Source organism: Diuraphis noxia, unplaced genomic scaffold (assembly GCF_037042655.1).
Source record: "Diuraphis noxia isolate RWA-SAM2 unplaced genomic scaffold, SU_Dnox_SAM2 contig0005, whole genome shotgun sequence".
Lineage (NCBI taxonomy): Eukaryota > Metazoa > Arthropoda > Insecta > Hemiptera > Aphididae > Diuraphis > Diuraphis noxia.
Window position 1 is genome coordinate 23,566,279 of NW_028301715.1, and position 26,086 is coordinate 23,592,364.

Genomic DNA, 26,086 nt, shown 5'->3' on the forward strand with positions numbered 1-26,086 from the left:
CAGTTGTGTAAACATAATAATATGCGAGTAAATTGCAATATGGCGACCACAAAAGAAGTTAAGAAATCGAATTAGATCTAAACGCTACGTTTCATAATGATTTGTTATATTATATTTTAACTAAAACCCGACAGCATGCATACCCATAACTCGTATAATGCTATAGACGGTTCAAAAATGAATCAAAAATGTGATTTTACGTAATTTGAATTTTATTTGTATAGAGCGCACGTATTGTCGGCGCTCCGGCAATTTCAACACGCCAACAACGAATTATATAGTTCATATAATGACGATATTTTTTAACACACGCGAGTAATTTACCTAAAAAAAATATTATATCTTGAAGAATATGAGGCGAATGACGACGCAAGACACCAAAATAATAAAAAACTATACATACATTGTACAAGGTGATATTTTTTCAAATACGATCCGACGAAAAGTGTCAGCTCACTACTGGTTGGTCATAAAAAATTTAAATATTTATGAATAATTAACTAAGATGTGTAGGTATACTTGCTCGAAATTTTATTTTTATATAAGTAGGTACTTGTTTTTTTGATTCTTAGAAAAATATAATATGGAATTAAAAGTTTATGGCTCGACAATCAAAAAATGAAAAACTTTAACACCGAAAATTGTACAGAATTGAATAAATAAAAACGTTTTTTTTTTTTTTTTTTTTTTTTTGAATTTATTTAGAATTATATAGGTAATAAATAAAAATAAGTTTTTCCAAAACCACTAATATTAAAGGAAAATATCCTTGAAAAGGATTACTGCACAGTACACGTCAGCTGCCAGTCTTAGTGTGCGTGTAGCCTATATAGGTACGCTTTATAATTGATAGTCAAATAATTTATCTGACGACGAAACACGCTTATTATTAGGTGATTGCTCAGTCTTTCAGCAAATTTATTGCATTAATGACATAATAATTATTAATTAGGTGTGATATTTTAATATTATGTATAGTATTGGAGACCGATTGTGAAATAACGGTTTGTGATAATTATATAGTGTTATATTATTATCATAAAATCGATCAGCTGAACGCGTATGGCGTATTTACCGTATTTATCGGAAAGTAACGTAATACACGCAAGTTTTGTGCCGCAAATTTTTGATTAACCTGCATTGTATAATATTATTATTGTTGCGTTAAGTCGATATATTATACCTACGTCGTCGCCGAGAGTCTCAATCCGACAAATGCGCCGAAACAGTATGTATGCTATATATATTGGGCATAGTCCTAGGACAACTTGTTACATAATATTATTGTAATAGGTACTAGATTATACGTTGATAACAGTGATTTTTTATAGCAAAAATAAAAAAATCGATAACAACATCAACAATAATAATAATAATAGGTAATAATACTAATAATTACTATGAAGCAGTATATTTTTGGAGGAGGATAAGGAGTAGGAGGGTTATTACCGAGCAATAATATTTGGGTCAAGTTATTCTATACATATTATTATTGTTATTATATACTTCTATCATCATATTATTGTATAACAAGGGGTTCAAACGTAGGTTCACATCGCGTGGTATTCTATAATAGTAACGATAATAATAATCATAATAATTTTGATAACCGCGCTAGATTCAATGTTAACGTTTCTTATTTTTTTTTCGGTCAATCGTCAACTAACCTATAATACGGTAACTGTAGTAAGCCGTTGCATTTTCCACGCAGTTTGCCACCTTGAAATTCAATAATAATAATATATTAATATCGTGAGCAGAGTGAAAAAAATCGTTTACATCATCTTCGGACCATCGTCGTCGGTGTTGGATAAATAATACGTTATATTATATTATACTCGTGAAAAAGGAAGATAACTGAATGGACATCGACGAAGTTTATGATTTGTAGTTTAATTTATAGTGTCGTACGCAAACCGCTTCCCATCAATTTTATTTACGGAGAATATTATTATTTTTTTTGCGTGCATTTTATTTTCGACCAATATATTATAACAGTATTAGGTAACTGTATGCTAATATGACTTACTACTTATATATAATATGAAATTGTGCGCTGGGTGGTTGACCACGGTGCAGATTACCCGTCTTAGTTTCGCTGGAAAACCGCACCCTGTATATATATATATTTTTTTTTACTTGATGAATAAATACACAATCTATATGCAATCGTCACAATAAGAGTATGAGCTAATGACAATGACAATATAATGAAATTTTGAATGAAGAAGCCACCCACCGATGACACTTACGTCTTTAATTATTTTGTTTTAACCTAAATATTATTATTTTTTTTTTTTTGTGTTAGGGATTAAGTAGGTCTCTGCACCATTTACGCTTAAGGCGAAGAGGAGGGTTACCAGGAATGGTTAATGAAGCTAGATTTTTTATAAGTTCGTTGCGCCCTGTATATTTAAAATTAAAATATTCTTTTCGAAATTTAGTCTTGTGCAGCTATTCTAAGTAATGGAAAAGAAATGTATAATCAGACGGTACAAAATTAATGTATGTTTTTTGATGAATACACACACACACACACACACACACACACACACACACACACACACACACACACACACACACACACACACACACACATACGTAAAAAAATATAGCTGCAATTCAAACTTCACCAAATCATGCTAAAGAATGGAAATCGTTTCGGGAATGTTAAATCGCGTATCGTTCTTAAATATGTATTTAAATCATGCAATACGTATATGCATGTTACTTTTATTCTGTTCGTTCGTACATATTTTATTGTCAGATTTGTCAAGCTTGATGTTTCAATAGAATATCATGTTAAAGTTTTATACACATAAATGTATACATACATATTATATTATAAACGTATTCTAATAAAAGGAGAAATGTCCTATACTGAATGTGGGTTATTATTAAAATATATGTTTTATTAAGAATTTTTGTATATTCTAAATTCTCGTAAAATACGTGTTGTTTGGATAAAAACCGTCTAGTTAAAGGTTTGATGAAATCGACCGATTTTTATAGGCCGGTTCGGCAAACAGCCCTTGGGGAGGGCGTACGCCTTGCCACGTGTACGGGGTGAACGAGGTCACCGGGTCAAACTCAACAATTCAGCCCAGTATAAAGTATTAACTCCGGAAACTCAAAGTGTGATTTTTCGTGTTAACTATGTGTTTACCAGTGTAATCAAAAGTCTAAAATTACTTTAAACATGGAAACAAACAAACAACAATTAACTGAACACAAATGTTATAATTGAAATAAATACATTATAGGTATACATACATAATATAATAACCTACACAGTGCAGACTACAGAAAAACGCTTGTTTGTATTTAGTATGTAACTCACTCAAAGTAAATTAATTTATATGTTTTATTGATACAAATATAAAATTTAGCTTAAAAGCAAACTAAATATAATTATTGTTTAACATTTTCCATAGGTTTCTCGATTCGTCAATAAGGATCAAAAACAAAATTCATTGTCTGGAGTACCTATTAAACTTAAACAATTAAAATTTTATATATTCTCAGTGTACATTATACATTAATATACTCTATATCTCAATAAATTAACTTTCTAATTAATATATTGAAAGATAAAATATACATCACAGTATTATAGAACCCCATTCACCTAAAATATTTATTATTTTCATAACTTAACAGAGAAAATAATTATGAAACTATATAGCTGACATTTGGTAACTTGAATTAAAGTTTTTTTTTGGAACTCCCTTCAAAACGTTATGCTAAATTTCCCTTTCTTTCGACACAGAATTTTCAAGAGTTAATGTATAAACTGTTACTGTTATATTGTACACTGCATTGATCGTTTATGTCGTTTTATTATATACAAATTTTCTTTTAGATAGATTGATAAGATTAATCTAGACAACGCACTGTAACTTACAAATTAATTGAACATTTTTTCTATTTTAAGCATGGGATTTTCGTGAAATGAAAAACTTAAAAAGCAAGTCTATATTGATATTAACAATATATGATTTTTTAATCAATGTTTTACGATATTATAAATATCAATAGTGGTTTGACCTATGACTAAAAACTTGAAAACAATTTTTTGATGAATATCGAACATTTACGAGGGCACCTATTTAAATTGGGTTTTTGTTGTTTATAAAGAACATACATTTCACCAAGACTCGCATATTTTTAATTAATAAGCATGTATAATGTTTTGTAATTTAATGTCAATACATGTGTCATTTGTTTTCGAATCTCAACCGTGGGCGCCACCGTGCTTAAATCTCGGAGCAACAAGGTTGTACGTAATAATAGTAATATGATTCTATCGTGGCGTGGACACAAATTTAATATAATATCATATTGATAAATAATTTTCTACGTAAACTTATATAGTTTATTAACAAATGAAGCAACGTAATAACATGCCACGATGTTCATCTATTCTGAAGCAATACCTAGTAACTCGTTAAGTACTGGTTAAGGCACCTATTCAAAAAAAATCAAAATAAATAATTGTATTACTGCACGCACGCACGTACACACATACACAGTCGTATGTGTAGTTGCGTTTCAGAACTAATCTATTTTTATTATATTATATTTAAAAAAAAAACTTAAATGTGACCGGGTGAGGCAGCTACCGAATAAAAATTATTAAAAATATTAATGTGGTCTATTGTAAACACCTATTTGACCATATTATATTAAATGAGTACCTATAACTATGGCTGTGCCTTGTCGATATATATGAGTTATTATAGATGCCTACTGCATAAAATATATTTATATTTTATAAATATAATTACTCTGTGGTGCACTCGTAATATTATCATCTATACCATAATATACATTATTGCATTATTATATGGTATGTCAGGATTGCCGATTAACAAAATGAATATATAGTACCGCAGACTGGATTGGAAGATGAAACGTTTCCGACGCAAATACGCAATGTTACCGGTGAGATAAAAAAAAAAACAAAATAATTTTTATTACTAGGAATAATTTTTACAACTTTCTTTTTTTAACGACTATTAATGACAAACATTCAAATGACAATAATAATAACAATGGTTTGTAACCATGTGCGGATATCAAAAGAATTAAACCAATAATAATAATTGGTCGACCATCATAATTCACGCATTGTACATGATCACTTATTCACATATTATATATACATAACATCAAGTGTATTTATTGTGTACATATTATAATAAATGGACGTGTATAATACATAATGCTATAATATAGGCCGACACGGTTTTAAAAGTTCGTCACGCAAGCGCCGTGCGGGTATCACGTCCGCACCAAATGCGGAATAAACCCTAAACAACCGATTCGTTTGATTTGCAATTTCCTATATGTTCTGGCGGCGGAGAAAAACATCAAAATTGCAAGAAAATAATAGCTCAGGAATTCATGTTATATTATATGTAAGGATGGTTTGGGTTCATATTGGGTTGGGGTAAGATTTCGGGTTGATATATTCTATATTACGCTGTATTATTATATTAGCCATTAGGATATTGAATAAATATTATTATTAGGGGGTGTAGTGGCCGGGCGGATTAAGGCGTCGGTTTTGCACCGTCGCCGGTTCAAATCCCGGTCATGGGCGGCATAACCTTCCGGGCAGTTCACGCTGTCTGGAAAGAGAGGCCGCCGCCCCTCACCCGGGCATGACAGAAACATAAGGGTGCCCATTCGAAATTCTGCCAAAAAACATCCACGATTATCAAACCTACAGTTCCCTCCCCCACAGTACCACAAGCTTATGGCCTTTGTTGTCGAAGCCTCAAACTCCCCCCCTCAAAAAAAAAAAAAAAAAATTAAAAATTAAAATAGAATATTATTATTATCGCCATTATTGTAATATATTAAAACCAACACAATATAGATATAGATAATAGGAATCGTGTGTGATGATGAAATATCTTAATTAGACGAACGACATTATAATAATATCTGCTTAAATTATTGATAAAAAATATTTATTTTTTTAATGGCTTTAAGTCCGTATGGATTAGATAAGGTAACAAAAACTGTATAAACACTACAAACACAACTATCAGCTGCAGAGCTTTGTAAAAAATTGTTAGAAACGAGATAAACGATGAAAAATGGCTCATAAAAAAACACTAAAACTATCATAATACTACATTCTAGTGTAAAATTTTTAAGCAAGCTAAAGAAATTCTCGGAAAATGAATAAAAGAGATTTAAATTTTTAAACAAATACCACTGCAAGGTATGCTGTACAGCCATAATTTTTGTTTGAAAATAAATATAGAAATGGAATTTTTCACAAAATTAACATGATACAATAGGTAGGTAGCCTTATTGTATTATATTGAATAATTAATATCATAATGAGTATGCCAACATATTATACCTATCATTATGCTTATCTGACACAAATCAAGAGTAATTATTCCTTTATAATATAATATAGAGTGAATCAGAGTTCATTTATGGTTTGCCGCTAAACTCCTTTTTCCTTTTCCAGATTTTCAATATTCATTTTCTAAATCACGAATTTCGAAGACCAAAAAAATTGTACCGTAATAAAAAAAAAGTCTACAGTTGAATTTTAATTTAGAATTTACGAATCAATTGGTATTGTTGACTTTTCCAAAAAGCCACAGATTTCATTTTAAGGAGACGCAAGCTCTCTTGCTCTATATCCATTGTAATATTTTCATATATAGGTAACGAAGGTGAATTTGTACTTTTTCAATTGGGAGGACAATCGTTAACAGATATTTGAATTTTTCTATAGTTTAATATGTTACAATACGAATATAATATATAATATTTCAGTAATTGTTATATTATGCTATTATCGGAACGTAACGAATATTGATAAACACTTTAAATAATTATAAGAATCGAAGCGCCTGCAAAAATAGGAGACGATAATTATAGGAAATGATTTTAAAAAATCTGTTGCATAAACTGTATTTACTGAATGCCTTAAATGATTTCAGATCGAGCGTGATCAAGTGTTTATTAACTATTTTTAGAGCCGTGTGTTAGCTGTTACATTGAAATATTTTTAAATATTCAATAAAATATTATTGAACATCATAATATTATAATTTAAATGAAACTGGAATGAAAATGTGCCTTTTATAAGTCGTACTATGCGTATCACATAATATTTTTTGGAGGGTGTGCACACTGAGCTGTTAATCCGTTTACCTTTTTAGTTTTTAATTTAATGGGATCGCTCTGTTTCGAAGCATGTTTTTCGCCTTTTTCCGTTTATGATTATTCATATTTGTTTTGAAATTTCTTGTGCCAACAGAATTGTCCAATATTTCCGGATACCCCTCTCCGGCCCTACACTCACGAAAATACATTTACCCGGAAATTTCACGACCCCCACATAGTACGATATGATCAAGACGGTCGCGTTTCCGGAAACAAAACGAAGATCGCAACGTCGTGGCAAAAAGGGAGAGATAGCCATCGCGTGCGGGGTTGTAAGCACCCCGCACGTACATCCGGTCAATAAACTCTGATGCGTTGAAAATAGGAAGCGAATGCGGCGGAAGTCGTATGCACAATATACGTTTATTATATATAATATTATGTATACAAGGTACATATAGGTATATTATTATTTGAATAGGATGATATGGATCGAGGAAACATCGTATTGTGATGGGGTTGGGGAGATACAAAAAAATAATCGATGGTAGATGTATAATATGTTGTATTATTATATTTATGTAAGGACGACAAAGGAATAGAGAATATTCAAAGGAGACAGATCTGATATAATACTAGTAATAATAATAATGACTGCTGCAGTCGCGTAGCTTATTATTATGTTACCGTGGCGTTTGCGGAGAAGACCTGCTCAAAAGTCCAATCGCAACAGTATAGGTCACAAAACAGAAAAATAGGGCTCCAGACCATCATCATCATCATCGTGGCGGCAGCTCAATCGTTATGTTATTTTGGAAATGGCGCCCCGATGACTTTTCGATAAATTTCATACCAGTTTTTATTATCGTCGCCGCATTTTGCGTGTTTTTACACCGATTTTTCATCACCGCTCGTACAGTTTAATAATATATATTGTGTTTATGTATATATTATTGTGTTATTATTATCGCTGTTTCCTCGGCTGTTTTATTTACGATGTCTTCACGCAATAATAATATTATTTGCTATAATATACTTTATCGCCTGTATAATATATATATCTGTTTCGAAACACTATAATAATATTATTCTTTTTTACAATGCCTAAAATCGAGTTTGGCCATCACTGGCGGGTCGGTTTCCCGTGTATGCGTGGCTGCTATAAAAACGAGCAAAAAAGAACCGACAAAGTACTTAATAATATTTTCATATCGATTATTGTATTAAATTTGCGCGTACATTATGTATGTATGGAAATTAAATCCCGTACGTATAGACACTGAACGACGAAATGTCAAACTGTTCGGTGACCGCATATATATAAATGGGGGTCGGTTTACGACCTTTCCAGAGGACCGACCGTAAAAAGGTCTACTCGACGGGTTGTTTTCTCGGTTAATCTGAATTCGAGTATATAACATCATTTTTTTCCAATCGTATTATGTATTACGACGGGTTGAGTGAATATAATAATAATTACCGGCGTTTTAGATTTTAACACATAATTTAGCCCAGCGTCGAAACCGATTTTGCACACGCTATAATGCACAGATGTTGAAAAAAACTCATTTTTAAAATTATTATTCCAAATTTAAAATTACCTTAATTTTATTAAAAGTTACATGATATGTAGATACCCGAGTAGTCGTACAACCGCAAACGTATGCCAGCAGTTCTGTTAAATGTCTAAATTACCATCGATTCAGATATTTTTACGACAGGTAATATATCCGGCACTTCGTCCAAAATTTAAATTCAAACATTAATGAGAAAAAAATAAAAATTAACTGTTTTCAGTATTTTTGAACTGTTGTAAGAAAATTAAATGTGAAAAACCTTGTATTGAATTTTCAGGCATTTTTATTAACAACTCACGTACAAAAACATATCATTCGTAAGCTAAATAAACAAGTCAAAACTTTGTATGAAATGTCTTAAAATGACTAAAAAATAAACCAAAATATTTTTAAAATGTATCGTGACTAGAAAATGCTTGTCTCGTTTTTTCCCTGATTCTCTGTATAGTACTGAGAAAATTTTATTTTTAAAACATCCTTCAATCAAATATTAAACTAGAAACGATTCTACCAGCAACCTCATCACATGATGTCAAATATTGGAGCATGTTTTTTGATATTAAAGGTATTTTCAATACCGGGCAAAGAAAAGAACAAAAGAACAAGTATGAATCAAGTAAAACGGAGACGGAAATTTCTTTGTAAAACCAATACATTTATCGATTAGAAAAATTAAATCTTCAAAATTTTTATTTTAAATCCCTAGAAATTTATATGTACTTGCAGGCACGTCGAAGAATATAGTTGACATTTTTCGTAAAATAATTGAGCCTAAAAATTTTTGAAGTTATTATAGTCTTTGGGATAAAATATTTGATATTATTTTTAAAAAATAATTCTGAATAAAAACAAAACAATTTATTAAATATGATATTTTATTTGAAACGAGTTTGGTAAAACAAATATTTTACTACAGTTTGTTAAAAACTTTCCGACATTTCTTCAAAATACTACAAGTGCTTATTGCGATAGAATTCCAAAAATGACTCCCAAAGGAACTTTCGTGTTCAATTTATAACCGATAAAACGTCCATATAAAAGTTATGGAGCGGTTTTTTTTCTCAAAAATGTAGATGCCAATACAATAAAATCGTATGTAAAAACAATTATTTTCGCCATTGTATTGGCTGAGAAAAGAAGACGACACGCGATACATCTTGTACATACTATTTATATACACTTATTATTATTGTAATTTGTAATAATATAGACATAGAACGTACGTGCAATTTATATTTTCTACATTGTATGAAATACATAATGATATTATTATGTGAAGATATCCGTACGTAAAAAAGGCGTTGAAAAGAAATAAAATATATTTGTACGTCTGCAACGATCGTCGACAGTTAAGGCCACCATTTATACGCAATCGAATTCGAGAGATTTGTTTTTTTTTCTCTCCAAATTCGAATGAACCCATTCGGTGCGTCTTTTGAGACACACGTGGTAATAATAATATTGTAATCTTGACCGTCCCTCGACCGTCTAACATGATGATATATATGTATAACAGTGCACTTACGGACGTCCGGGCTAACCGTGAGGACGTCTGAAGACGTTCACTGTGTTGTACGTATCGTTTTACGCGTTACACAATCGAATTATGAACAACTCTGTTGGCTGTTGTTCTATATACTCGTTATAATGATCGTGTATCCCTCACATTACGACTTGCGGAATCGTAAGATTTTTGCGTATTTTGCGTAGCCGTCGTCCGAAAACAGCACGCGGCGCGTCTAAAAAAACACAATGCACAACAGGTTTTTTATACGCAATTTTTCATAATACTATACTGCAGCATGCAGAGATAATAGAATTCGAATACTGTCCAAATCGAACACGGAGGACGAATAGAATTACGTAACACACATACACATGTATATATGTTTTATAATTGGGTACCGCGAAATGCCAGTGCAAAATCGTAATATTGAATAATGATCGATGGGATACGTGTAGGTTATAATAATACATATACGATCTTTGCGCTTAGTTAGGGTCATAATCTCTGACCCGTATAACAGTGTACCAATTCGTAGAAACTCACAACTATCACTACATTTTTAATGTTTATTATACATAGGTACAATACCTACACAGTACACATGATAGATGGGTAATTGAGCTGCATAATGTATACAGCACACACGCGGTACACATTGTACATATTATATTATTACTTGTACTTTACAGCACGATCCATTAAATCGGCCACGCTGAATTTCTCATGTACACCTTTGTGATTTTCAAAAAAAAATTTTAAGAATTTATAACTTAACATAGCTTTTAAATAAAATAAGTCCTACATTTAGTTGATTTATGGTTTTAAACCTCTTTTTATTATTATTATAGAAACCTATAATACTTACATTTAATAATCCAGAGCGTACCTAATGTTTTTCTAAAAATGTAAAATGGGAAATACCAAAATTATACAGTGATGTTGTCGAAGAGGGGCTATTGTTGCGATTGTCATCCCCCTTGGGACTTAGCTATGAAATAAATATTCATTTTAAATATTAAAAAATAATAAATTATGGCAATTATTAACAACAAATATCATAAAAGTTTTGAAATATAACACAAATAAAACGTGAGTAAGCTTCGCCAAGTGGATGAAAATATTTTATTTTGCACATTATTATTATTTTGTGCCATGGAATTGAATTTTATTATTCCCCTCCGCCTGACTTTTTTTTTTTAACTACTACCACTCAACGAATGATTTCTTGTTTATAAGTTATGAGCATTCAAATTTTAAATGACCAGAATAGTGCTCCTGTCCAGAGCCTGATTTACCAAATATATGGCCCAGGACAAAATAAAAAATTGGGCCATATGTAATATATTACAAAGTCAGTATTAGTCACCGGTGGGCTCCTTACCCACGTGGGCCCAAAACAAATGTCTATTTTGTCCGTGCGAAATATGACCCTGATCGTGCCGCTTCTTCCTCATTCAATAAACAGGTTTTTTTCATGTATATAAAGATTTGATATAATATCAAGTTGGACCACTCTGTACAGACGAATTCTATGATCGGCGTAAGTAGAATATTATTTGACCTCAATACCTCATAGTTATAGCCATAGAAATTCATAATCGTGTGGCGTGTATATATTATGATGTACTATAATAATATAGCTGAAATCATACCGATATTACGCAAATGTACAGAAGTATTACAATGGTCCTTCGCAACAATACGCAGTCAGAAGAACCTATACTTACAGGGGCGTAACAAACGATAAAAAAATAAATAGGTAACCTATACCAAAAATAAATATGATGTTGTATTAATATTCACCGATAACTGACAACAGATTAGATTTGCATGTATAGTATACATACAAGACCAAAACTTTAAACATGGTACAATACACTCATGAATATCACAATAATAACACATTAATTGTATGTAGGTGCCTAAAAATATGTGACGTTGAAGTTTGTTAAATGCAATAACGATAATGATTGGTAATCTCTATTTTATAGTAGGCATTGAGTATTGACTATAACGACTAACAAATAAAATAATTATTCCAAATGCGATGAAAACGAAATCAAACAAAACATAGGTACTAAAACTGTTTCATGTTTCAACACCACCGCTGTAAATAATAGACTATGAAAACAAAAATTATGAATTTAAATATTTAAAAATGCAGTATAACGATGAATCAAGACTTGACATATAGACGACGAACGTAAAAAGTGAATAATATTATGGTTAAGTATATCCAGTGTTTTGATTTGGGAAAAAATAGTCTCAGCGGATGTTGGACGGAAGAGCGTTCCACACTAAGTTCACCGTCATATTATCACAGGAACTTCACCCTTATACCGAATATTTGTTCTACAAATTTATATATTTTTAAACACTAATCGATTACTTATATTTTGAAAAACATAAAATTGGTCAATAATTAATAAACTACCCATTAAACAAGGTTCATAAAAATGATGATATGAACTATAGTTCAAAAATTCTTATCACTACAGTATTTTACGGTTATTAGAAAACCTTAATTAATTAACTTTATAATATTGTAAAAGCATTGTTAATATGCTTAATGTATTAAAACAATTATATTAATAAATTTAAAAAGTGGTATTAAGAATTTTAATAAATTTTTTTTTTGTGAATACAAAGTAAAAATATTGGGGATATTATATTTAGCATCAAAAAAACTGACGATTTACTAATTCAACAGTAAATGTTGCATTCAGTTTTAAAAACAGATAGTTCGTAAAAAAAAAGTGGACTTCGTGTCCCCCACATCTTCCCACCGCCACATATCAAGCAACTGAGTACATACCGTACTCAAGTCTCTGCACGAATTTATAATATAACCAATATAATATGTTCGTCTAAAATCTATATAATATACGTTCTACATGCGTTCGTGACGAACAAGTTGGAAAACGAGAGAATACTATTGCGTGTGTGTTTGTGTACGCTTTTTCCTGCAACAAAAAGGAAAACGGTGTATATCAACACAAGGTTAATCTCGAACACTATATATAGCAGCGCGGGCGATAAATCTATACACTCCTCGAGACTCGCCGAATTAAAACGTCACAATATCGAACGCAAAGAGTTATTTGTTATATTCAATTAGATATATTTTGTAGCTAGCTATAACGCCCACCGAGGACAAGTTTAAAAGCATTTACGATGCATTTGACGATCTTTTTGGTACGCCGTACACAGTTTTGGCGTAGAAGCATACTTTTGCGGCCGATTCGCCAACATCTCGGAGCCAAGACGTATATTATATCGGATGAGTTTCCACAATATTACATAAAACATATTATTACTATTACTATAATCAGTCAATGTGCACAATACAATAAATCGTGTGTTCGACGTGTGTGTTATGTGTTTGCGATACGCAAATCATTATGACGAGTGATATAATAACACATTTATTACTATTGTATCAATTATGTTTTGTTCAGATATTTCGTAATTGTATTTATTATTAGGTGCTGTTATACACATATATAATAATATTTCTATATAAACTGCAGACGGCGAATTTTGTTTCGCACCTACTTACAAAAAATCCTACGTAGGTATACCATATACCGCAGAAGTTCTCAACCCTTTTATATCCGCGTACAACCTGGACATTTGAAAATTGTTATGAACCATTTGACCAAATAATGTTTTTATATATATATATAATATATATAGATATTATATGTAAACTTAATACATATAAATAATAAATATGTGCAATAATTATTATTAACATCAACTAAACCAAATAAATAAGCGAATGAGTAAAACAATACACCTACATTGCTAAAACTATGGTTTGCCATTCCAGTAAACCGAGAATTATATTTTTTAGAGTGTTTTACATAATATAGCCAGAGTGGAATTTTAAACTGTTTTTTAGTAAAAAAATCTTTTTATATTATAACATTTATTTGATGTAGCTGTGGAATATATTTTTTTTGTCTGGTACATTGTATTATTCACAAACGTTGAGAATATAATAACTCTTTGTATTCAATTTCAAATTAAAATTAACTCAATACAACCTATTTCTGAACAATCTGTCACTATACAAGAAAAATACAATGCTTGTTAAAGAAAAACGAAGATAATATGACAATTACATTTTTTTAAATACTTTCTTTGAAGCACCTACATATAGGTATTTATAATTCGACGATATTATTTCGGAAATTGTCTAGAAAATTATCAAAACATTATGTTAAGTTCACAATGAAAATATAATTTCTCAGCATACTAGTATGTATCGGATATCCATAAGACTACAGTTTTTATAAAACAATATCAAAAAGATCCATCACAGTGTCAGCTTCATCAATCAAAAACTTTCTCTCGACTATTCTGATAACTTAGAAGTGGGGGTATTCAGCTTAGTAAATCACGGTAGCTGTTTTTTGTGATGACTGGTTAACGCTTAAGGAGTGTGTATTATATTATTACTCCATAGACAGTCAATAAATTTTCGATACCTTTGCGAATAATACAAATAGCGTTACAGTTTCATTTATGACAGGTATTTTTTTGTTTTTTTAGGTACTCAGTGTTGTCAGGGTGCTATTGGTTTTGAAATGATGTATTGGACAACTGACGTGTCGGTTTTTACGATGTTTTTCCTGGTACACTTTTGGGAACAGTAAAAAATCTTATAAAGTTTTCCCTAGACTGGGAACTTGAGCACAGATGATGGTTGATACTTTAGAGAGGTAATTTTTCTGATTTTCCAGTACCTATAGTAATTCGGTTAACACCGTGAAAATTGCCAAATAACACCAAAGAAAGATGAATAAATATTATTCGTTTTAGAAAATCATAACGATTTGTGTTCGAACCAAATACCGTTACAGAATCGTTTTTGAATGCAATAACTCATCGTGGCTTTCTAATTATTTGAGCATACCACCTTTGACGACCCACACTTTTATATTCGCAATACTATCTTTTACCAACATTCGGCATCGGTTTCCATAACGACAAATGATTCTCGTATGACTAACTCAAGGGCCGAAAACAATTGAAGTATAAATAATAATGATCGTGCACAATGATAATAATATGTTGAATGAAAACTTACGTGGCATACAATAAACATCAGTTTCACGTTAAGTAATTAAGCTATTGTGGAATACTACCGTGAACACTGCTGCGCAGTTCTTCAAAATCGTGAATAATGCATTTTCAAAGAAAAAAGAAAAAAAAACAAAATGAAATGATAAATCGTGTCGTAGATCAACAATAGAGTAGTTTAATACACATTATCCGTCATTTGTTGGGGTATACCTCACACATGGAAATTTGGCAACGTAACAGTTATGCGAAGACCCACCGCAATAAATCATCCCTTATTCTCATCCCCAAACACGAACACACACAGCTCGTTGCCGTATTATGTAGACGTCAAATCTGTTTCTATTTAGTTTAACGTGTTGAACTCTGTTGAATATTCATATAAAGCGTGATGGGGTTTATATTCTATATTATGGTACGTTTTGTTTCTTTCATTTTTAATGAAATTATATTATATTATATTGACAGCTTATTACACGCTTAGAATAAATTCCATGACGTCGTTATTATTTTTATTAATGGGTTTTTTGTTTATGTGATTTTATAAAACTGTCACAGTGTAATAGAGTTATTATGTACCATTCTAAACATGACCACATCAACTCACAATTATTTCAAAATTAATTTGAGTGCACGAATTAAAATTAAACAGTTTGCATTAAAAATGAAAAAACAAACTATGCGTCAAAGTTTAACAGAATTAATAATAATTATTGTTTAAAATATTAATACGTGTTTTATATTTTTTTTCGCGCAAAACCTTGCACTCCGCCATGACGTGTAACAGTTTCGTATAATATTATGTTCTCGTTTATAGATGCCAAACCACCCAAAGTTCTGCGTTGTTGTTTTCTTTTGAAAAATTATGATTTATAGTTGTAACCAGCTGCTATACCCGCTTAACGTTATAATTATATTACCTTTATGTATTTCTAGCTCTGTGTGCTCGCAATTTACTCGCATAATCCCTCTATATACATCCGATGTCGAATAAATGCGTTGCTTTGTTCCTTTGGTTGCCCCGCGGAATACACGGTCTCGGCACTTAACAATACTAAAGTGAAAACTCCAACCCCCGACCCACCCTAAGCGATTTCACCCTGCCATAGCATACCGTTTTGCACATCCATAGCAAAACCATAACACTGCACATTATACTACCCATAATATTATAATCGCGTTATAATAATATTATATCGCCGCACAACACGCGAACCTATATGAAAATATTATATCATACATACGACGACGTACAGCTGTTCGCAGAGCAATTATTATTATTATTTATACCGGTCGGAAGTTCGTGCTGTTCCGATCGACCGCCGTCGGGCGATCGCCTCGGGGTGCTGGCACCACCGAAAGACGAGTGTCACACTCAGCTAACGCGCCACCGAAGTGTGAAACGGACTACGTTTGTCTGTGGTAGACACGTGACTTTCTGCAGTGTTCAGTTTTCGGGTAACCGCGGTAAAACGGCTGGTCGCGCAGAAAGTCTGTAAAAGGCCTTAGTAAAAACCGCGCAGTAACCGCGTATATTATCATTATTCATTACCTATATCCTAATAATATGATAAAGAGCCGAAAAATTTGTGAAATTTTCTATGAATATTATACCATGGTATTATATTTTATTATTATAAAGCTTGTCGCATCTGTGACGGAAAAATACCAAAACACAATAATTATGCATACAATATGTGTATCGAACATTTGACCGTTGCGCTTGAGTGAAAATTAATTAAGAGCATTGCGTCTCTGTTCGTTATGGTTAATCTATACGATTTTGCATATACCAATGAAAAACTTTCGACGATTCCAACTGCAGCCTACCTCGTGAATTTTTATAAATATCTGTTAAAATAATTTACGATTTTAATAATTTTTAAATGATGAAACTTTTGCCACATGGGGATGATCTACCGCGGCGTTTACTCTGGCTATATATTATTATACAACATTAAGTTGTTAAATATTATTATTTTCAACTATTGTATTATTTGTAATTTAATACGGTACCGTTGCAAATAATATTAATATAGTATATGTTGTATAATCGAGACATTTTTATGAATCTAGGCTCTTTTACACAAACATTATATTCAGCAGCTGAAACAGAAATGAAATACTACGATAATTTGTGTTAGGGCCAACAGTAGAGATACTACGCTACATACACCAGTAAAAACTGCATTAAGATTGTAAAATGTGATTTATGACAACTGCAATGTAGTTATAATACTAGTTTTACACTCAAAAAGTTATTGCACGCGTTTAAAACTCTCAAGTAAAATATGTATTATAAAGAATCTTATGTCATAAACTTTTTTTTATCTTATATTATTTATATAATATCTAATAATAAAGTTGATTTGAAATATATTGGTATTCAATAGCTTAATCTTATATTGTATATCAGATTTCAGTTTTATATAAAATACAAGTGCAATATCTAGAACAAAAACAGAAGTTAAATAATTAATATTAAGTTTAAGCATTTTTAAACAAAATATTAACTTTGGTACATACTTTAAAATGTATCGAAAGATCAGTAAAACAATCTGTTATAGTTAATATTTTCGAGATATTTTATGTACAGTCAAAATATGGTAATACAAATAAAGTATTATGTTTTCAAGTCTTTTAAAAGTTACGACTTAGTAAAATTACACGTTTATCATAAAAAAACAATTTACTAACAATATCGTCATAATTCCTGAAATTAATTAATTTTAAAATAATTGGGGCTGGTTTTTTAATTATATAATGATATTAATATTCTCGTATTAAGTAAGTTAAGTTTTCAGGTCTTCGGAATTTAAATTGCAAATCTTATAAACGTTGTACAACAAATATTTAAAATACTGTACTCGGATGAGAAAAAATCAATACCTCATAACATTTATATTGTAAAAAAAAAAATCAAATCACAATAATGAATGCTAAAGTTTGAAATATATTTTTTCTCGTGAGTTTCTCTTTGAAAACTACTGCAATGTAGTCTTTAAGAAATAACTATGGTAAAACTAGGCGCGCACTTACCAAAACAAATATAATTAAAAATTAAAAAATGCTTTCCTTTCTTTAAGTTTATAATTAATTTATTATTTATTAAATAAGTGGTTAAGTCATAAAATAAATTGTGTGATACAATAATTTAAATCAATCAAAAAATGGTATACACCTTTTAATTTTAACCGACATCAAGAAATCGCAATCACCCGCACCAGAATAGGACACCCTTTCCTTATCCACTCATATTTAACTAGTAAAGATCTCCAACCAATATACGAATCTTTCCATACTTCATTAACTATCAAACACATAGTGGAAGAGTGCTCACAATATTCTACAACTCGCACCGATCTCAACATGCGTAGCAGAAGCGCTGGGCGAAATTCAAACTCCAAAATTAATAGCATTTTTAACATAACATCATTAAAAAAATGTAGCCTTAAAACTTGTATATATATTATGTAATACCTAATCTTAAGAAAAACACCATGTAAAATTTAATGTCAGGTTAATAATCTAAGTTTTTGAAGCCACATTTCATTCAAATAAAAAAAAAAAAAAATAATAATTTGAATATTCTTGTATCGTGTTCATTACATTGTTTTGTTTTTTTATGGCTATGTTCAATTACTTTCCAAATATCATCTATTTTATGAAATGCATCATAACAGTATTCTGCAAGGGTTTTGGAACGCTTTAAGTTCCCCGTAATTATTATACAAGCACCGTGCGAAACAATAAATCTATAATGGTCGTATTTTAACAATAAAACTATATAGACCACATTGTGAAATTGCACAGACAATAATAATAATTGTTATTATCTGATCAAAACTTCTCAATGATACATTGAACTCTATGACAAGGACGCTCAGCAATTCAATTATATTTTCCGTATATCCAGTGCTTTCAGAATGTACTGTTGAATAATTTACAAGACCATACATTTTAAAATTTTTGACTATGCGTATTTTCTTTTTTCTTTTTTCATCGAACTGATATTAATTCGGTCATAATAAAAAAAATGTCAAAGATATCACGATGATCCTGAGTCAGTAATGCATGTATTATTATTATGTATTTCATACCTAACTTATTGTAAAACGACGATTTAAAGTATTTCGTCAAATGACCAATGAACCAGCTGAACTCACTAATATTCATTATTTATACACATTAATTATTATTGATTAACTAATAATATTATGGACACAACATGCGGTTCAAGACCAGCGATTAGGTATCTACTCGTATTAGCAGCAGACCATTACCGCTAAAGTAAATAAGATTGTACACGAAAACCATGGAATAAAATACCTATACTCGAGAGGTTACCTAACTTATCTTGTTGAAATTAAAAATTCATGTTTTATAATAATACTCGCTAATAATTAATAGATCGATATTATTGAAAGATATTCTACAAAGTATTTTCATATAAGATCACAATTCACAATTATTCACAGTTGACATAATTAAAGGAGATTATTTTAAGATGGCTGATGGCTGCTCATGAAAGAGGATTATTATTTGTATTTTTTTTTCTTTTTAATAAGGTATTTCATTATCCTATGGTGGTTATATGATCGGCTAACAAATGTAAAACAATGTAAATAATTTAAAAATATCGTCACAAAGCGAATACATTATTTTATTTCAACCGCGGGACACAATGAAAAACTTATTCCGTATTAAATATTCCTACGATTCAAAAAGTTAAATAATAACAGTGTCTCCTTCATAACTCGGTTGCCGCAGTGCGATGGTAGGGAACGTTGGTTCTTGTTATTGCATTTCGATCGGACTACATTTTGAAATGGCCGGCTATTCAGGTCATGGTTTTGTAAATAATATGACATATTATTTTTTGTTCGGAAGACAGGCGGGCGCACAATAGTTGAACGTCACTTGAATCCGCATCCGTGAGAGTTGTAAATACGGTGCACACTGCACGGGCCAGGGAGTTTTACGAGATTTTCTCTGCGGTGTTGTGCGGCTGGGAAATGAAAAAAAAAAACTCTGATTCTGATTTCCTGAAAATTGGCACATACCTGAATCTCCTCACGATTTGAATTGCATATTATTATAATAGCACGCTACTGTCACTGTACTGTACAAAATTGAACGACGTAAATGGCGTAAATTGGCGGTGTAGGTAATAATCGGTTGGCACAGTTGTGTAAAGGCTTAGCGTGAACCATAAAATCGAGTAACATCTCCGCATAGATTTTATGGTGTAGCACAAGACGGGCAGTTATCGTTATAAAGCGGTGTATATTGGCTTAAACAAATACCATGATATACTTCATTTAACGTGAATGGGAAGGGGGGGAGGGTCTAAAAAAATTAAACGTCCCTGTAATTGTTCGCCGGTGCAGTGCCTATAGCGTCATATTGGTAGCAAAACCAAATATCTAATGCAAGAATATAATAGGAATAAATTAATATTTAATAGTATATTATAAAGATGATCGGATTCCGAGAAAAAAAATGATCAAATCGTCTACTGCAATAATAGCTGCACATTATGGCCGTAAAAACCAGCGTTGTAAACGAAATACTCGTATCGTTTATGTGGACAGTAAAAACAATGAGTCCACATAAATATAATATTGTTATTGCTGCTGTAAAATGGTTCCTCGGCACTCAATATATAGATACGTGTAGCGTTTAGCGAAATATATCAATTTCGGCGACGATATTATTGACGATGATTCGGTCGATAAAAAAAACGAATTCTTTACCTCAAGTCCGTCGATCTATCGAGGTTAATTTATTATTCGACCAATTATAGTATATAATATACTATGTTTAACGAAATCATGATGGGTATTATTAAGTATCCGAGGCGTACCATTATAACAAAACATTGGACTTTTAAAATAATGGTATTGAAAAATAAACTAATAGATACTTATTATTATTATTTTATTATTATTGTGGTCAGATTGAATACGAGACTGACCCAAATGATATTTTAAGGTATGTAATAGATTTATAATAAATAAAAAATGTTCATAATGTGTATTGTATATTATAAAAATACAGAATCCTGCAGTTATGTAAATTCAGAAAAAAACTCAACGTTTCCAGATAATGACTGTAGATAAATTATTACAATTAGGTACCTCATTAATTATTATAATAGAACAAATGCAATTAATTCGTATAAAAATTATGATCAGCAGAAAACATTGAGATATTATTTATAGTTAAATTTGAAATATTAATATGAACTTCAAATTGCATTGAAGTTTACAGAATAGCATGATAATGTTATATATGACCTCGAAAATGAAACATTTAACTAACTTTAGAGGTAATAATTAGTAATACTGTACATCATATCTTCATTGAAAATGTTAAAAAAAAAGCCATCAAATAAAATAATTTAATTAGACATTTTCCTATTTAATACTACATTGCAATTTGTGACTCAGGTGCAATTTGGACTACCTACTTTGAATATTTTATGATTTTGCGTCATTTATGTCTACATTAACGAGTGTTTCACACTTGTAGTCGAATATATTTTGTTAGATTACAATTTCATAATAATTACATCCATAAACTGTAACGGCTAGCCATGTAGATACGATACGTACAACGTAGGTGTACAGCGATCGAACGGATAGGTTATGCATAAAATATGTATGATAATATTAATAATAGTAATAACAGGTTAGGTTGGGCAATACATTAGTAGATTGACAGTGGTTATGATCAATGGACATTTGGTATAGACACTTGCTATACAGCAGGCTGACTACAAGATCATTAAAAACGATAACATGATTGAATATGGGTTAAATCGTAACGTGTGTAGAAACATTAAGAAATAGTAGTTATTCGCAAATAAATCACGTCTAGAAATTGGATTTGATTGCGTCAAAAAAAAAAAAAATAAAAATAATAATCATAAACGTCTTATATAGGTTATGGCAAAAAGAAATTATCGGAAACCCGATTTACGTGATGGCAGGTAGCAGTTTAGGACATTTCACCATCAGTGCAGGCTTTAATGGGCCTACAATTATATTGGATCGCACGCCGATGTATGTACAATATAATATTATAATATAACAGTAAAAGATAGCGGTCTTTAAACATTACTATATATAGTTCGAATTTTAAACGGCTAAATGTAAACTTCGCGTGGCCCAAATGACGCCACTGCTGCCGAACACGAAGTCCTTGAGGTGGCTCTAAAATACGTACGCAATGCTTTAAGCTACTGTGTTTAACTAATTAACATTAACCAAACTGTGCCCGTCTTAATTGTATTTAAATGTCATTATGGGACGATAACAATTAAATGATTTTGCCGAAGGACGCCGACGGCTGACGAGAACAAGAGAGATAAAATTATTTTTATGCGATATAGGTACACTTAATATCATATTATTATTATTGTGAATTCGTATCGTTTGAATTTAATTGAATAATTTTAACTGAGAGAACTTCAAACCCGTCTCCGCATGCATCATAAACATTTTACAAACGAAATTGAAAAAAAAAGTAATAAAAGAAAGAATAAGGCTTTTATCTATTTTTTTTTTTTTACAATAAATATTAGATAATAATGTTGTTTTAAGATTATCAAACTGCGTTATTAATGTTTTCATGTCCACGATCGTTTTCACAGGTTATATAAAAATTGTTTTTATCGATAAATAAATGAAACAAAGGTGGCACATATTATAGAGAGGTATCAATGATCGGTTTTCACCGTTGTCAGCAGTCGTTCTGTATAATAAATTACTTGTCGCAGTTGAAATAATAATGTTGTAAAAACAAATTAAATTTACTTGGTAATTAGTAATCACTGACGGACGAGTGCTAACGTCGTCATTTATTTTCACGTACCTACGTTTTAATAAAATATACATGGAAGTTGAGATTTTAAATTAACGTCGTGTACACAAAGATGGAGCTTAACAAAATTAATTGGGATCGTTCTACTCGTAATTACGTGTGCTTAAAACACCCAAGTCCCACATGTATATAATATGCACATATATTAATTAATCACGTTATACTTTAATTGGTAAGCGATGGTATTTAAAGCCATATTAACGCTTTTCCGATCATTCCAGATACATCGTTTTTTACCACTATATACAGAATCTATATTATGTTAAAAGCAATTGAACAAAATCCTCTGTGGGCTCTGTGTATACTCACATATTCTAAACATGCAATATATTCGTCGAGTAGTGATGGTGTCACTTAAGGGGGCATTGCGTGGCCAAATTCCTCCTCCCTCCCAAATATAAAAGCAGTAACTAAGTTAGCTTGATCAAGCCCGGCAAACAATATTTTTTTGTAATTATTATAATAGTTAAGTATTTTTTTTTATTATTATTATTACTTAATATGATGTATACTGGGAAATTATGAGTGATGAGTATAAAAAATTTAGAGAGTCTGATTTTCGTAGACAAACTTTAATTTTTTTTCCGGCTTTCTAGATTTTGCAGGGAATTAAATTTTATTTAAAATGTGATATAAATCTTGTTCGAATAACAAATCTATTAGAACCTTTGCCAATATTGTTTTGTCGATTTATGTAAAATGTTTCTCATCATGAGCCTCAACCTCTTATAAATTCCGCAAAATGGAATTGTCTCAACCGTTTCTATAATTATCGATACACTTTAATTTAATAATCTATTAATCTTTAATAATGCTTTTCTCTTAACTCATCATCTTATACTTAAGAGTTACTTATTAGCATATCGAATAAATCTAGTTTCGCCTGTGTATTACGTTCCGGAAACACTTTTTTTTGTATTAAGTATTGTAATATATACAATTATATTGTAGGTGCACTGACACAACGTCGCTAAATTGTGCACAATCACTGGTACCTGCTTGATGTTTTCTTCTTTTTTTTTTCGTCATTTTTATAGACTAGAATTTATATTTTAAAGGTAGGGTTGTTGAATCGTATAAATTGGTCGCTGGAATTTAAATAAATAATAAAAAAAAATTGTTGGCCCATAACCCTAAACCTCTCAAGCGTTTACGACGCGTAAAGGTAAGCAAACGGGGGAGGGGAATAAAAGGTTTTCGTTGGAGAAAAATATGAGATACTCGCCCCCCCCCCCCCCCCCCGTTTGGTGATTTCCAAGCACGTCCTTTCGGGTCTTAACAACATCGTACGCAAGTGTACTAAGTACACACGCATATAATACCACCAGTGTTAGGACTTATCTAGATAAATTATCCAGATAATAATTATTTTATCTTTTATCTTATCTAGATAAATAAATATAAGTTATCTAAGTATTTATTTTAGATAAATATTTGACTTATCTAGATAAATTTAAAAGATAAATTTTTTAGTGAAAATTAGATAGATTTGTACCAACAATATTATTAACTATGTGAATTTTGTTTTTGGTCCACTCGACAACTTCTTCAGCAGGGTGACTTCCCAAATTTTTATTTATACTTTGTTACTCCCTAGAGTCCCTTGGATCTTATTGGTTCCTTATATAATTATATGTGTTGAAGTTAATGTTTGGTGATACACATCATGATATAATAAGTTAAGTCGAAAATAAACATATTATATAGGCATGTACTTACATGACATTATATATGTTTTTTTTTAAATTAGTTGTTTTAATTTTAATTTCTATAATTATCTGTTATTTATCTGGATAAAATATTTTTATCTTTTATCTTTTTGTTAGATGAATTAAATTTGTTTATCTTTTATCTGTATCTTAGATAAAATTTAGTGTTGTTATCTTTATCTTTATCCAGATGATTTTTTTGTTATCTGTTCCTAACACTGAATACCACATACGATAGTAGGTATACAGGACGCGTGTGTAATAATAAAAATATCACAACATAATTTATACGAAAAACAAAATGCCTAAGTCGAAATGGATTTAGCGAATTAGAGAGTGAACTCACGGACATAGATGTTGGACAAGAGGGTGGCGGGTAGGCAGAAGACGAGCACCAGTATGTCGGCCACGGCCAGGTTGACGATGAAATAGTTGGTGACGTTGCGCATCCTGGGCGACCGGCAGACCACAGACACCACCAGCAGGTTTCCGACCAGCCCGACCAGGAATACCATGGTGTACGCGAAACAGTAGACGGCCGTCATGGCTGGGCTGTGCCTGTACCAGAGCTCACCTGGGCCGATGCCACCGGAACCGCCGGCCCCGGAACCACCGCCCATCCCAGTGCCGTCGTCTTCGTCGTCGTCGACGGACGCACCGGATCTGTCGCCGTGGCCACCGGAACCGTCGCCGGAACCATGCGCTGACACGGTGGAAGCCACTGCCGACGAATCGGTGGACGTGACTGGCGCAAGCATGTCGAACAGTGAATTTCCCAGCATGTCCATCAGGCCCGGTTCGATGACCATCTTCGACCAGCTGTTGTTGCTACTTGTCTTACACTCTTTGATGATCTCGACCCACTGATCTCGGTCCTCCTCCTCCTCTTCCTCCTCTGCACAGTGGCAGTATGTATATTTTTATTATTATCTCGATCGACGAGGGTTGATATAATGATTCGACGCCGGATACCAGCGATACCGCAGGATTACCCGGCAGCCAACGACGATGTCATCGTCGTCAGTCCAGATTGTCTGCAGTGCGGGAGTAACACTGCACGTGGTGTACCTACACGTATAGATCATACCATATTATGTTATACACAAAAAAAAGTAAATATTTTTGCAGGGAAGGGGGCGGGAGAGAATTTTAAAGATTAGATCAAATTAATGCACCAA

The 26,086-nt window shown here is 31.6% G+C and overlaps 1 protein-coding gene across 1 annotated transcript in view; it reads right to left on the minus strand.

Annotated features, from left to right (window-relative positions):
* The window catches only part of LOC107168167 (neuropeptide SIFamide receptor-like), a 49,604-nt gene that overhangs the window by 22,993 nt on the left and 525 nt on the right, over positions 1–26,086 (minus strand). Inside the window, exon 2 of the mRNA XM_015517481.2 lies at positions 25,255–25,976. Coding sequence (XP_015372967.1) covers positions 25,255–25,717 — 463 coding nt within the window. The 5' untranslated portion in view covers positions 25,718–25,976. The remainder of the gene's footprint in view (positions 1–25,254; positions 25,977–26,086) is intronic.